The 15,368-nt window shown below is 40.9% G+C and overlaps 1 protein-coding gene across 7 annotated transcripts in view; it reads left to right on the top strand.

The window, feature by feature from the left end:
• The window catches only part of slc44a2 (solute carrier family 44 member 2 (CTL2 blood group)), a 43,775-nt gene that overhangs the window by 4,809 nt on the left and 23,598 nt on the right, over nt 1-15,368 (top strand). For 6 of the 7 annotated variants that reach the window (XM_086210722.1, XM_086210721.1, XM_086210724.1 and 3 more), the window contains exons 2-16: nt 2,591-2,639; nt 2,746-2,819; nt 5,003-5,087; nt 5,190-5,274; nt 5,357-5,476; nt 5,592-5,652; nt 5,727-5,853; nt 7,650-7,733; nt 7,878-7,990; nt 10,753-10,884; nt 10,968-11,067; nt 11,520-11,612; nt 12,677-12,761; nt 12,869-13,131; nt 13,551-13,645. In XM_086210722.1, the coding sequence (XP_086066848.1) occupies nt 2,591-2,639; nt 2,746-2,819; nt 5,003-5,087; nt 5,190-5,274; nt 5,357-5,476; nt 5,592-5,652; nt 5,727-5,853; nt 7,650-7,733; nt 7,878-7,990; nt 10,753-10,884; nt 10,968-11,067; nt 11,520-11,612; nt 12,677-12,761; nt 12,869-13,131; nt 13,551-13,645 (1,566 nt within the window). The remainder of the gene's footprint in view (nt 1-2,590; nt 2,640-2,745; nt 2,820-5,002; nt 5,088-5,189; nt 5,275-5,356; nt 5,477-5,591; nt 5,653-5,726; nt 5,854-7,649; nt 7,734-7,877; nt 7,991-10,752; nt 10,885-10,967; nt 11,068-11,519; nt 11,613-12,676; nt 12,762-12,868; nt 13,132-13,550; nt 13,646-15,368) is intronic. The other variant, XM_086210720.1, reaches the window with a different exon arrangement.

The following is a 15,368-nucleotide window of genomic DNA, read 5'->3' as shown; positions in this document are numbered from 1 at the left end:
CGCACAGAGTTCGGTAGTTCGTTCCACCATTTGGGAACAACAGAAGAGAAGAGTCTGGCTAGAGATTTGGAGCAGCGCTGGGCTGGAAGCACCAGGCGTCTTTCGCATGCAGAGCGTAGTGCAGGGGTGTCAAACTGATCCAGTAAAGGGCCGTGTGGCTGCAGGTTTTCATTCCAACCTAGCAAAAGCAACACGCAATCCAACCAATGAGCTGTGTGGACACAGCTTGATTGATTTAAGTAGATTCAGGTGTTGCTTTTCCTCGATTGGAATGAAAACCTGCAGCCACACGGCCCTTTACTGGATCAGTTTGACACCTGTGGCGTAGTGGGTGAGAAGGAGAGTAGACCTGGATCAGGGATTCCAGGTTGGCTGGAGCCGTTATTGTGATTGTTTTGTAAGCCAAGAGAAGTGCCTTGAATTTGATTCTGGCTGCCACAGGAAGCCAGTGAAGAGAAACCAGCAGCGGGGTGACATGTGCCCTTTTGGGCTGGTTGAAGACCAGACATGCTGCTGCATTCTGGATCATCTGCAGAGGCTTGAATGAGCATGCAGGGAGGCCTGCCAGAAGAGAGTTTCAGTAGTCAATGTGTGAGATGACAAGAGCCTGAACCAGAAGCTGTGTGGTCTTTTGGTTCAGGAAGGGTCTGATCTTCCTGATGTTGTAGAGGGCATAACGGCAAGACCGAGAAACTGAGGCCACATGAACCTTAAAGGTCAGCTGGTCATCAATCATGACACCCAGGTTTCTGGCTGAGTTTGTGGGCACAAGTAGGCTCGAGTCAAGGTGGACACTGATCTGAAGCTGAACACATGGACAAGCTGGGAAGACCATAAGTTCAGTCTTAGACAGATTCAGTTGAAGGTGGCGTTCCTTCATCCATGTGGAGATAACAGCCAGACACGCTGATATACGATCTGAGACCATTCTGTCATCAGGTGGAAAAGAGAGGAAAAGTTGAGTGTCGTCAGCATAACAGTGGTAGGAGAAGCCATGGCAGCGGATCACTGCACCAAGTGAGGTGGTGTACAGAGAGAAGAGACGGGGACCAAGCACTGACCCCTGAGGAACCCCAGTCGATAGGCCATGTGACCTAGACACCTTTCCTTGCCATGACACTCTGTAGGATCTGCCTGTGAAGTAGGACTTGAACCACAACAAGGCAGAACCAGATATGCCGAGCTCAGAGAGTGTGGAGAGGAAAATCTGATGGTTCACCGTGTCAAAGGCAGCAGACAGGTCCAGCAAAAGTAGGACAGAGCACTGACCAGCAGCTCGAACTAGTCTCAGTGACTCAGTGACTGACAGGAGTGCAGTCTCAGTGGAGTGGTCACACCTGAAGCCAGACTGAAAAGAGTCAAGTAGATTGTTGTTCCGCAGATGTTCAGAGACCTGGTTAAATACTGAGCGCTCCGCTCCTGTTCTCTTCTCTGAAACTCCAGGTTATGGTGGACACTGAATCTGCTGAGGTTGGGTTGCATTCATCAGGTTCCCTCATTTTCATTTTGTGGACAAGAATATGGTCTATCACAGTAGCCTGTATTTCATCAGAAATAACTGTTCTTTGTATATATCTGTGGATATTCTCAGTCATCCAGGTCATGGTAAGTCTCAAAAAAGCTTAAAATATGGCAACTGGACTAACCTTGTGTGAGTAGAAACTGTTCTTTGTCTTTCCACTCCTCTTCCTCCTCAACCAGCTCTTACTTTTACAATGCCTATTCATCTCAGATTGTTTCTGTCCATAGTTAAACTTCAATTATCAGGGCTCCCTGAACTGTCTTCTATTGCTTTCCTCACATCATTAGCCACAAGTATGGTCAATTTTGAGTTGATGTGTTTAAGTCAAGACACTTGTGCTTTAATTGAGTTTCACTTTTCTACCTGTGCTTACCATTATGCAACACAAGTTCATCACAGTGCAGAATATATTTTAGTGAGTGAGAATGTTTGTAAGTTGTGTCTAATCAGGTCAAAAATGCTTAAGGTTTTGCCAGAAGGGTGTCCAATAGCACTGAGCATTTGGTTCTGACAATAGGGTTTAGTGTTGTAGCAATTGAAAAAAACTGTAAATTCTGTTGCTATAAGTACAAACCTAAACTTATTCTTTGAAATAACTGTACCTTAAAAGCTTAATGCTTCCTCTGTTCTTGGTGTGAAGATATTTTTAGAGTTGTTTAATTACATTTTAGCAACAGCAGTTTTTAAGACACATAGATTTTTTACACATATAGTTTCATCATTGATGATAAAATGATTTGATAAAAATAATTTATAAAGATACAAGATATTTGGATGAGAACAAAATGATTTTTCAGGATTTTTATTTAACAGGTACTTACCAGTGTCAGTGCATTGTGCACTGTATTAATGCTGTGAACAATAATTAACATTTAAATGTACACTAAGTCTTTTACTTCCATGAGTGTGTTAACAGCTTTCATGAAGTCTTCTTGAGCGTTTATAAGTCAATAACTGAAGAGAAAACACTATTTTACAGCGTGTGCTCTACTGAGACTGGAAATAGATATCATGGTTTCATATAATAGAAGGATGCTTTCAGAAATCTGTTATTTCTTTTATCTCCAGGCGAGTCCAGGAAGTTTGACCCCTACTTTAAAGGGCCCATTCACAACAGGTGAGATGTCAGTTAGTGAATCAGTGGTAAGAATTAAACACTGTTCAATAACAATACTAATACCTGTCTTCTCTTCTCTTCTCCTCTTCTCTTCTCTTCTCCTCAGGGGATGCACAGATATTCTCTGCTGTATTGTCTTCATTGTAGCTTTGTTGGGCTACTTTGCAGTGGGAATCCTTGGTAAGATTGTTCTGCCAGAACAGTTTTAACCCTAACAATTTTTTTTACACATTCTTTAAAACTTCGATTGTTTTCTCTCTATAAACAAAACTTCAGAATCTTTTTGCAAACCAAACAGTCATCTCAAAAGAGTTCAATTAAATTAAACAAAATGCCTCTTACCAAGTATCACACAACAAGCAAAAACACTATCAAGTATTCAGTACTAACTACATCAAAACTGGAAAGCACAATGTTCAAGGCATGTGGTAAAGAAAGATTACTATTGTATTTTTTTTCATTTAAAGAAACAAACAAAAACGTTTCATAATTCAGTTAATTCAGCATTACTGTACAAACATAAAAAAAGATACTCTGAAATGAATGCAAGTCAACAAGTAATTCATCATTCTGCCAGTACTTTGCCTCTCCGATAGTTTTTTCCCATATTTGATATGAACCTGGGTGGCATAGTGGTGCTGTTGTTAGCACTGTTGCCTCACAGTAAGAAGGTTCCGGGATCGAGTCCCGGCTTGAGCACAGAATCTTTCTGCATGATTTTGCATGTTCTCCCTGTGCCTGTGTGGGTTCTCTTTGGGTACAATTCTACAATTCTACAATTGCATTTAGCAGACGCTTTTGTCCAAAGCGATGTACAACACAAGCAAGAATTTAGACCTAATTAAGGAAAAGTCCATAGGAAGTGCAAAAGTGCTTCAGTTGTGATTTGGTCACAGGTACTGCCATCTAGTGGCAGAAGAAGTGTCGCCCCCCCACCTTTTTTTTTTTTTTTTTTTTAAATATAACAGACATACAACATCACACAACACAGTTAGTGCTACATAATCACTAAGTGCTGGGTCTTGGACCCTCTGACTTATTCTACCCCAAAGAGGAGAAGAGTCAGGTTAAGTGCCTAGGTGCTCTCTGAACAATTGAGTCTTCAATTGTCTCTTAAAAGTAGAAAGGGACTCAGCAGAACGCACAGAGTTCGGTAATTCGTTCCACCATTTGGGAACAACGGAAGAGAAGAGTCTGGCTAGAGATTTGGAGCAGCGCTGGGCTGGAAGCACCAGGCGTCTTTCGCATGCAGAGCGTAGTGGGCAAGAAGGAGAGTAGACCTGGATCAGGGATTCCAGGTAGGCTGGAGGCGTTCTTGTGATTGTTTTGTAAGCCAAGAGAAGTGCCTTGAATTTTATCCTGGCTGCCACTGGAAGCCAGTGAAGAGAAACCAGCAGCGGGTGACATGTGCCCTTTTGGGCTGGTTGAAGACCAGACGTGCTGCTGCATTCTGGATCATCTGCAGAGGCTTGAATGAGCATGCAGGAAGGCCTGCCAGAAGAGAGTTGTAGTAGTCAATGCGTGAGATGACAAGAGCCTGAACCAGAATCTGTGTGGTCTGTTGGGTCAGGAAGGGTCTGATCTTCCTGATGTTGTAGAGGGCATAACGGCAAGACCGAGAAACTGAGGCCACATGAACCTTAAAGGTCAGCTGGTCATCAATCATGATGACCAGAGACATGGGTACTCTGGCTTCCTCCCACTGTCCAAAGACGTACAAGAGTGGACTAGGCTAACTGGATACTCTAAACTGACCGTAGGCGTGGCTGTGACTGTGAATGGTTGTCTGTCTATATGTGTTGGCCCTGCGATGGATTGGCAACTTATCAAGGGTGAACCTCACCTCTCGCCCGAAGGCTGCTGGGACAGGCTCCAGACCCCCTGGACCCTTAACAGAATAAGCGGTCGAAGATGGATGGATGGATGGATGGATATGAAGTTTCAAACGTGAAGAAAGTTATCACCCTGAATGAACTTATATTGGTTTCATCCTATCATTGGCATATCATTGATCTGTTTTGAAGCTATGGCACCTGTGCTTAAATTGTTTTTAACATTTCTTACATTATACATCACATCAAGTGCATCACAGTTCAAAATGCATTTTTGTTAGTTGGATGCGTTTATAGTTTTGCCAAAAGAGTGGGTGGTTCATTGAATGGATTTGGACCAATGAGCATGTAGTTCCGAGAATTGGGTTTAGTGTTTTGGCAATTAAGAAAAACTGTAATTGACCCATAATATTTTAAAAATTTAAATTACATGATCAATATATTTTTAAAGCAACAGAGGAGATGATAAGGAGCACTGAAATATTTGCTGTTTTTAGTTATTCTGAAAGAGTATAACTCCTCTCGGTACAGCCTGGTCCCAGGGGGACCCCAGAAAAGTGATCTATCCTACTGACAGCAGAGGGCAGTTCTGCGGACAAGCTGGAACACCCTTGGAGTAAGTCGTTGAACATTTTGCCCTTTGAAGCCTTTCATCTTCAGGTTATGGTACTTATGATTAACATAAAATAATTATTTTTATTTAACCCGTACAAAACAGGAAAAAACCCCTTCTGTTCTACTTCAATATCTTGAAATGTGCCAGTCCACTGGTGCTGCTTGAGTTCCAGTGTCCCACCACACAGGTTAGAAAACAATAAAATTGTTGTACAACTATTTTCCCCTCCTAACAATGGGCTGTATTAATTGTGATGTTTTCTGTTTCAGTTATGTGTCAAAAGCTGTCCTGACCGCCATCTGACATTGGTAAAAGCCAAGCTAGGCAACAAAGGGGACCGTGATTATTACCAGCAGTACTGCAAGGATGGTGTGGACATCACCAAATTGGTATATCATTCAAATACGTGGATCCTTCATGTTCTATACATGCTTACATTGAAACTGTGACCTACACCATGCATGGTAAATTGAAGGCTGTTTTTTTTGTGTGTGTGTTATTCAGAGTCCTCCTGAGATCCTTAGGGACAGCTTGTGTCCTGCCATGCTCATGCCCAGCAAAGCCTGTGAGTTATTTTCAAGTTAGTGATTGTGATTCCAAGAGCACTGCATAAAAACTGATCGTCTACTCCTCTCATAGTCACACGTCGTTGCCTTCCTGCCCTGGGAACTCTGAAAGGTGGTGTGGTGGTGGTGGGCAATGAGACCTCATTTGATGCTGGACAGGGAGTCAATGTCAGTGCCTCAGACATTCTGGAGGCATCAAAGTGAGTCATCTTCAATCTCATGGGAATGCATTTAGTCATGAACATGCATTATGAAGTTGACTTCGCCAATAGTATTTAAAACAATGTATGCCTATTCCTAGGTAATCATTTAACAGATTAGTTGATTGACAGGAAAGTGTGATTTTGATCTTGATAATCAGTTAAAAGGTTAGTCGTCTTGAGTTTTTGACCATTAGGAAAATAATTATTTTGAAACATTACTTCATTTGTTTTATTTCAAAGATAAAGGATTAATTAAGGGGTGGCATGGTGGTGCAGTGGTTAGCACTGTCGCCTCACAGCAAGAAAGTTCCAGATTTGAGCCCCGACTCAAACACAGGGTCTTTCTGTGTGGAGTTTGCATGTTCTCATGTCTATCTATATGTGTTGGCCCTGCAATGGACTGGCGACTTGTCCAGGGTGTACTCCATGTAGTCCGCCTCTCCGACCCTTAACAGGATAAGTGGTAGAAAATGGATGGAAGGATTGTTTAAGTAACAGATATCCTCATTCTACCATGAGATGCTGGGTAAATCAGTTAGTTCATCAGCTGACAACAAACATATCACACATCATCATAATTCACTTGCCTATTTATAAGCTCTGTGGTGTTTTGCTATAACAGCCTCCATGGTGCTGCTCTATTTTCATGACACCAGTTGGGTTTTGCATCCAATTGCTGCTCTGTTATAAAGAGGCGCAAAGCACAGTGCAGGTGTCATTTCTTGATCCTGATGAATGCAGTTTTCCTTTTCGTCCATGCCCACAATTTTTCCATAGCAATCTTGTAACAGTTGAGTGCCGCAGCAATGATGTATTTTTGTTGGCCATCTTAGAAGTTAGCATTGTCATGGATCTTCCTTTGAAAAAAGCAAATGGGATTTTTTTCAGCAGTCTAACAGTTGTTAGTAATCACAGTCTTTAATATAAAATATACAACAGTGCTTAAAAGATTCAAGAGTGTGCCATTTACTGTCATAAGTTATACAAGAGAACAAAAGTTTACGCTATAACATAAACTGTTAAAATCTCTTAAGCTATTTTGAACAGCAGACCTTATTTTAGGCATTTATCCAAAAACCTATTGACTTTGAGATGAAGCAACCAGATGTTGAAAAATGCTGACTTAATTTCGGGTTTCCTGACTCATTCCTGCACCGTTCAATTGGCAGGCCCATGTTGATGCTTAAATGAGGGGTGGTCAGGCCCATCCCTGGTGTTCCTATCTTGATACTATACAAAGGGATTCCCCCACTGACTAAAAGAATCAGTTCTAGAGGAACAATGGACAGTCTTTCTACTGGTTTATAAAGGGTGCAGAAATATAGTACTTAAACTTAAACTAATATCTGTTGTTGTTTATCTGTTATAAACAGGACAGAGGAAACATAATTTTTTAGCTTCTAAACTATGTTTTAGACAGATAAGTAAGAAGGAACTCCCTCCTTCAGCAGAATCAGTGCATCCAAACCCACCATTCAAATAACTATTTTTCATGATGCACTAGAACTTGGTTTTTGAAAAGGCACACATACAATTTATGATTCATTTCCCTTTATTTTAGACCATTCACTATGGATCAAGGCTTTTGTGTCAGCCTATTGTAGAAGTGGCATTAGTTTTGGTGGAGTTTAAAATGCTCCCCACAGGTTCTTTATGAATGTGAGAACATAACTTCATGTCCTATTCATCCAGTCAAATCATAGCAGCCTAGCCTGTAGAGCTGCAACATCAAGTCAGTCTGTGATCAATCTTTGTAATATACATGATTAGAATTTTGGTGTGTTCTTTTTCAGGAAGTCAAACATGGTTGTTGAAGCTCGCCAGGTGGCCATGAGAATATTTGAGGACTACACTCAGTCTTGGCATTGGATATTGCTGTAAGACTGACTTGCCTAGTGATCATTGTGTTTGAGTTGCTGTTACAACAATAACATGTTCATTTAACAAGAAAATAGTTACTTCCCTACATGCATGGATGTCAACTTAATAGTTTGACAGTTTAACATTTCTACTTTCTCTAGTGGTCTGGTAATAGCCATGACTGTCAGCTTGATTTTCATCGTCCTGCTGCGGTTCCTGGCAGGTGTCATGGTCTGGGTCATGATTGTCTTGGTTATTCTAGTCATTGGATATGGTAAGTCTTGAGAGATATACTGTAATAAAGTTTTTTCTTGCTTTTGCTAACATGTCAAGTCAAGTCAGTGTTATTTGTATAGCACCAAGTCAGATAAAAAGTTATATAATTATACTTTTACTAGGTGTAGCACCACATTCTTTGAATTAATTTACACCGAACAATTCTCCATGAGCAAGCACATCTTGGGAAAGCGGCATGGGAAATCTTCCTTTTAACTGGCAGGAATGTTTAGCAGACCCAGGTTGAATGGGCATGGCCATCTGTTTTGACCACGAGAGCAGGAAAATGAGGGCAGTGACAAAAATAGATAATGGAAAGGGACCGATAAAGATAAGGGAAAAGATGGACAGAGACGAACAGAGAGAAAAGGGTGTGGCAGATATTTTGGGAATGCTAACAATGCAGAAGGACAGGCAAGCAGAGAGAAAGACAGGGATTGGTGACGAGCTGAGTTAAGACACACCAGTAGCAACAGCAGCAAGAAGAATAATAAATTTAAGCTGCAAGCGGCGTTGTTAGGGCCTGAGCCCCCGTGCAGCCTATGGCCGCGTCGCTGACACCGGCCCGAATCCAACGATGTAATTGCCAAATCCCTAGGCCATGTAGTTTAGGAGACAGAAGCCCAAGTGTGATGCAGAGCTGAGAGCTGGCCCTTTGAGAGCCCCTCCCTTCTCTGCTCTCTCTCTGCCATCTGTGTAACAGCGTGTTCACACTGGACACGAATGTGAATTTCGCGTCGCGTCATTCGCTCAAATTTGACGCCGGATCATTTTAGTGTCCATTTGTGTCATTCGCGCGAATATGCGAATTCGCTCACCTGCCCGAGTAGCGAGTATTTCCGGCAACGTTCCCTTCCGTCATGTCACTATGAATATTCACAGAACTGTTGCGTGCTACCTGCCGTGCAAGGCAGAAATACGTCGGAAAACTAAACGCCGTCATATGTGGGTTATCAACACCATCTAGAGGCGAGCTCAGCTCGGTGAATTAAACCGCTCGGTAAACCGAGCTCCTCCAGAAGTACCTTCAGGCTCAGGCCCTAACTAGGCACCAATAGTTATATCTACCAGCTATTTAAGGAATCACCCTCAGCATCATACGAGCATTAAAGGGCTATCACTGGTACTCATACAAATAAAATGCTGACTTTAATGTTCGAACAATACTGAGAATATTAATATGAATCTTACTCATACTAAGCTAATGCTAATACTGATACAAAGGTTTGGGGGTCGTAGCATGCATGCATTGGCTATGAATGATTACTGGAGGACAGAGAGGAGGAGAGAGGATTCAGTAGAATAAGACAGCCTGAACTGTAAGTTTTATCCCAAAAAAAAGTCTTCAGTCTTCTCTTCAATGTAGAAAAGTTTTTGGCGTCCCGGACCTAAACAGGGAGATGTTTTCAGGAGAGAAGCTCATGATAACTAAAGCATCTGGCGCCCATTCTACTTTTGGATGCCTGAGGAACCATAAGTAATCATGGGAGTGTATGGCTGTCACTGGATAATACAAAACTGTGAGCTATCATATAAGGTATCTAACTGATCTTTGAATTCCACTCTGAATTTGACAGGGATCCACTGCAGTAAAGCCAGTACAAGAGAGATATGATCTCTTTTGCTGGTTGTTGTGAATATATAGTCAGCAGCATTTTGGAGAGAGTTTTGAGAGACTTATTGGTACATCCTATTGTACTAATCCACCATGGAAGTAGCAAATTCATGGACTAGTTTTTCTGCATCCTTTTGAGACAGGATGGCCTGATCCTAGTGATATTACATAGATGAAAGAAGGCAGTCCAGGGGATATGTTTTATGTTGGATTTAAATAACAGCTCTTGATCAAAGATACCTCCCGGATTCCTTCTTGTGGTGCTGGGGGCCAACATAATGCCATCCAGGGTACCTATCTCATTAGATAAGGTGGTTTGGGTCCAGCACAATTTTTCAGAATTTAGTAATTGGAAATTGCCAGTCATACAGGATTTTTTGTGCTTTAGCCTCAAATTTAGTTAGCGGATTGGTTTCATGTGGATGCACTGCTAAGTACAACTGTGTGTTCTACAATTTCATTTGGTAACGTATGCGATATTCAACACAAGCAAGAGTTTACACTGGAGGGAAAGCCGTAGTAAGTACAACAAAGTGTATCATATGCATAACAATGAGAAATAATGCAGTGTTTCCGTATCATGTGACCTAATGGAAGCAAATACAGGGTGAAGTGTACCGGTTCAAGCACAGAACACCATAGTTAACTGCAATGGTCACAGAAGAATCATCATTAACAAGTACAAACTGAAATTGACCCAGTTAATAAGACTTTAATCAGCTTATTGCTGTTATTTTAATTGCCAATTACATGTTCCAGTCTTTGTAAAAGGATTGGAGGGACTAGCTTTGCCACCAAAAGCTGCACTAAGATCTAACAAGACCAGAACAGTGACAAGTCCCTCATCTGATGTCAAAAGGTCATCAGTAATTTTGACTAATGTTGTTTTCGTGCTACAATGAATCCTGAAACCTGACTCAAAATCCTCAAATAAACCACAACTTTAAAGGACTGTTGAAGGGCTTTTCTATAAGTTCAAGGCTATCTTGCCAGATTACACATTACACGAGTCATCCAGTTTTGAGGCACGTCATATTTTCTCCAGTTTTTTGTTTGTTTGTTTAAGCTGCCGGGGTTTTGTATCATATCATGGTGCTTGCTCCTTGTTTTGCAGAAAAAAACTAAATATTTGATCTGTTTTACAGGTATATTTCACTGTTACATGGAGTTTGCAAGTCTGAAAGGAGAGCCTGGTGCTGACATCACAATTCGTGACCTTGGACTGCAGACAGACTTCTCAGTCTACCTGCAGATCCGACAAACTTGGCTTGCTTTCAGTACGTACAAATAGGCTCACACCCTGTAAAACAACTCTGTAGGAAGTACTGATGAGTCAGCTATAATGTGTACTTGTTTGTAGTGATCATCCTTGCTATCGTGGAAGTCATCGTCATCCTGCTACTCATCTTCCTCAGGAAGAGAATCTTGATTGCGATTGCCCTGATCAAAGAAGCCAGCAGGTCTGCCTGAGATTTTGATCCATCTGCACTATTGAGCATTTTAGCATCTCTCAGCTCCTTGTTCTGATTGGTCTTGTCCACAAATTTGCAGCTGGTTCCTCTTTACTGCTTCTGGCAACCTGATTTCTGCAAAAAATTCTCTATTAAACTTACTAAATCGGTCTGTCTGGAGCCAGTCATTTAGCAAGGAGAGGCTTCCTGAAACTAGTTAGTGGAAACAGTTAAATTTGCCTAACAGTCTGCTCTGTAACTGTGAGATGCATGACTTTGCAACTTTTTGATAACTTTATATTATGATAATATTTTTTTTGCTGCTCAGTCGCTGAGAAAGTAACTTATTGATGCTTTAATTAGGTTGTATTTCCTGTCAACCTTCCATGAGTTGTTTCAGTGAACAGCAATGAGAGTTTGAAACTGTATGTTACCATCACATCTACTCTCCTCTTTTTCAGAGCTGTCGGCCATGTGATGTCATCACTGTTCTACCCACTGTTGACCTTTGCCCTCCTGGCAGTGGTGATTGCATACTGGGCCATTACTGCTGTGTATCCTCATGGTCAAAATTAATTTTATGTAAGGAAAACGTACTTATTGGTAAATATTTCAATGGACATAAAATGAATGATATGGTATTTGGTTTGGTGATGAATGGATCTTCCATTAAGTTCTTCCTGTGCGTGCAACACATGAACCATAAACCTATCAAAAACAAGGAGCACACTAAATCTTCTCTAAAAGTATCCACAGGAACCCCAAATAGATTCTAATGTATGTAGAAGCAGATCCAAATGAAAGGTGGAAGCTTGGGTGGTGGAGGGTGGGCAGCGTTTATGTTTCATAAATTAGCAGCAGTAACTGCAGTGCAGTATGAATATACACAGCAGACCAATGGCCAGCTGCCACAAGAGTTTCCTGACAGAACTTGCTCTGCATTGAATACATAATGTTCAAGTGTGTAATTGGTAGCGGCAGAGAACTATGAAGGGACCGTTTTAATGTGAATCAACAAACTTTATCTAACTCCCCCTTGCAGTACAAAACTTTGAATGTTAGCCAAGGACCAAGATGACATAAAGTAATTAAAAGAATTTGGATACTGCAAAAATTGCAGAGGATGTAATTGATGAAGTAAGTGAAAGTATTTTTACTTGGCGACAGTCTCTTCTATTATGTTGAAACTTTTCAGTTGTTTCTTATTTCCTTCTGGGCCACAAAACTGTAAGGTTGAGATAAGATAAGGCCTGATCTGAAAGAATTTTACACATTTTCCTTCTTGATAAATATTCTTTATGATAAACTTTCAAAGTGTTCTTTTACTGCATAAAAAATGCTGTAAAGGAAGAATTTATGTGGCAAAATGGGAAGTTTTGCATATCCTTGCAACATTCTATCCTCTATCATAACAAAACTCAGCTCTCATGCCTGGTTGAGACCCTGTACAAAATGCTCATCGGTCACTAGGTAGTGACTCTTTACAACAATTATATTCATACATTAGAAATGTGAAAAGTCCTTTTTGTGAAGACTTTGTGGGGAAGTGAGGACCCGATAATCCCTACGAAATCACCTCCTCCTCTTGTTGTCATTGTCTCTTTGACTTTTTGACCAGTTTCCTATCCACGTCCAATGAGCAGGTGTACAAAGTGTTTAACAGCTCAGAGTGTGAGTTCTCTCGAGAGACCTGTGACCCCAAGGTAGGTCTCTAAATGGCATTGCTGCATTCCACTCACTGTCTGACAAATATCCTGCTAAGATGTGACGAATCAGTAATCTTACTATTTAAAACCTTGTCTTTATACAGACGTTCAACATCTCCAACATTTCAGCTCAGTGTCCTGATGCAGAGTGCTTGTTTGCTTTCTATGGTGGTGAGACCCTCTACCACAAATACCTCATTCTATTCCAGTTTTACAATATCTTCCTCTTCTTTTGGTGTGCCAACTTTGTGACGGCCATGGGCCAGGTCACCCTGGCAGGGGCTTTTGCCTCATATTACTGGGCATTCAAAAAACCTGAGGATATTCCAGCATACCCCATCTTCTCCTCTCTGGGACGGGCCCTCAGGTTAGAAGAAGGATTTGCTTTTATTTTGAGAAACATGTCCTTGTGTGCCTTTCTGGATCAGAGACCGTTATTTTTTAACATGATCTAAGTTTAGTTAAGGTTTATTTACATGCATTTTCCAGAGTGTCCCATTGCATTCTGATAGTAGTAAGTTGGTAAATGAACCATAAGTTAGCCCTTCGATGTCATTTCATACACATTTTAAAATCTGTGTGTAATCACTGGATCTGCTCTGCTCTCATTTTTAAACTAAAGAGTCTATAATTGTTATGAGTTTTGCAGATTCGTTAAAAGACATTGTATAAGCTTGCAAAAAGGATGAATAACTTTAGGAAATGTTAGGTTATTCTCTCCAAGTGCATGTGATTTGAATAATGGGGATTACAGATGCCCTGTTGCTTTCTACTCCTTTTACTCAGGTATCACACTGGATCCCTGGCATTCGGCTCATTGATCCTTTCAATGGTCCAAGTCATCAGGGTTATTCTGGAGTACCTGGATCACAAGCTGAAAGGTTAGAAGATCCAAAGCAGACTGAAATGCTAAATACAACTGTGTCTTAACAGGCTAAACACTTAAGCCAATTCATACATTTCATGTATCATAATTAATCTGTTATTGTGGTTTTACACATTATGTGGGATTCTTCCATTAAACTACTTGCTCCGGAGTCATGGTTTTGAACTGCTAAAAGGATTTGATTCTGGGGTCTGCAAACACAAAAATCTTAAGAATTTGCAATGCTCCTGGTTAAGACACGATTATTTTGCGGCAAACTGTGATTTAGATTGTAAAATAAAAATGAATGACAGTTGATTTCTCTCACCTACTGGTATAGATTTCATCTTTCAAACATTCAAACTTTTTTGAATTTTTCCCTTCCTTACACATTTTTCCATACTTTGCTGCAAAGGTCTTTTAGAGTTAACTATGTAGTGTATCAAATATGGTATAATTCAAGAGTCAGCATCCTCTGGATTGTGGTCTTTGAGACTTTTCAGAAGATTTTTTGCAGTTTTTTTCTCTCATCAAACATGTGATCGTTTTTCCGAATAATATTTATGCAGTTAATTGTAGCAGAGATTCCTTAGTTTGAATCAACACGCAAACCTTTAATATTAGAGTGGTAAAAGAATCCTAAAACCTGCACCCAAGTTTGCATTACAGAATGTTCTGTTCCCTCATCTCAAATTCAATTAGTATTTATGACATGCCTAAAGTAAGGTCTGAACATTGTTTATCTTAACAATGTCTTCCACAGAAAAAAAAAATCAAGAGAATATCACACTTGTGAATTTTGAAGCATTTATGTATCTTAAAAGCAGCGGTTGCAAAAAAAAAAGTAGTCAATTGAGGCTACAGAAGTGGTTGAAGACATTAAACATTAATTAGGCCAGAAACTGAAGAAGTACAAAGTCAGCTTAAGTTATTTCTGTGCATTGTAGTGTTTTCATAGCATAGCTGGTTAAGTACTTCTACCAATGGCAATTGCACCCCAAAAATCACAAGTAATGTTTTCATTTTTTGATGATTATCTTGTTGAACAAAATATTTAAGTCTCATAAACCTTTGCCACAGAGTTTGTTTTCTGCAATTATCAAAAATTCACTGTAAAAATCCAGAAGGCCTTTGGTCAGTGGATTCCATGGAGATCCATGGTCTGGAAAAATATTTCATCCCTGCATAGGAAATCCTGTCCTACTATCATTGGATAGGAAGCACCTACAATGGCTACATTGAAGAGAAAGAACAACAACCCAGGGGCCCTCCAAGAGGCGGGTTGGAAGATGGGCCCAGCATGACGGACCAATAGGGAATGACTGGAACGAATAACGACAGTGAAAAGATTCTCTGGAGATGTATTTGTGGATGGGAGAAGGTGACATTACTTAGGGGGCAACGTGTCCATCAGGGGCTCAAGAAATGCAGAGGGTGGACAGAACAGTGGCTTCGCTCTGCGCAAGCAGGTTCAGACGACAGGGACCCAAAGCCAGAATCGTAAGCACCCACCCGAAGTACATCCCACAAAGCCAATGATGAAGAAGCCAGGCAGGCATGGGAAAATAAAATGGCCCAAAGCAAACGATTGGGAGGTGTGGCAGAAGCTTGACTGAGCCAACTCTTGAAGTTGGTGCTGCGAGGAACCGTCAAGAACAAGCTAAAGGTCTGGGGAGAGATCATCTTTGATGAATGCAGAGAGAAGTTTGGCGAGGTGATAAGGAAAGAGCCCACAGCCC

Source organism: Aulostomus chinensis, chromosome 8 (assembly GCF_037954235.1).
Source record: "Aulostomus chinensis isolate RoL2024-O1b breed Wild chromosome 8, RoL_Achi_v1.0, whole genome shotgun sequence".
Taxonomy (NCBI): Eukaryota; Metazoa; Chordata; class Actinopteri; order Syngnathiformes; family Aulostomidae; genus Aulostomus; species Aulostomus chinensis.
The sequence above is the reverse complement of the archived record's forward strand: the minus strand, read 5'-3'. Positions and strand labels throughout refer to the sequence as shown.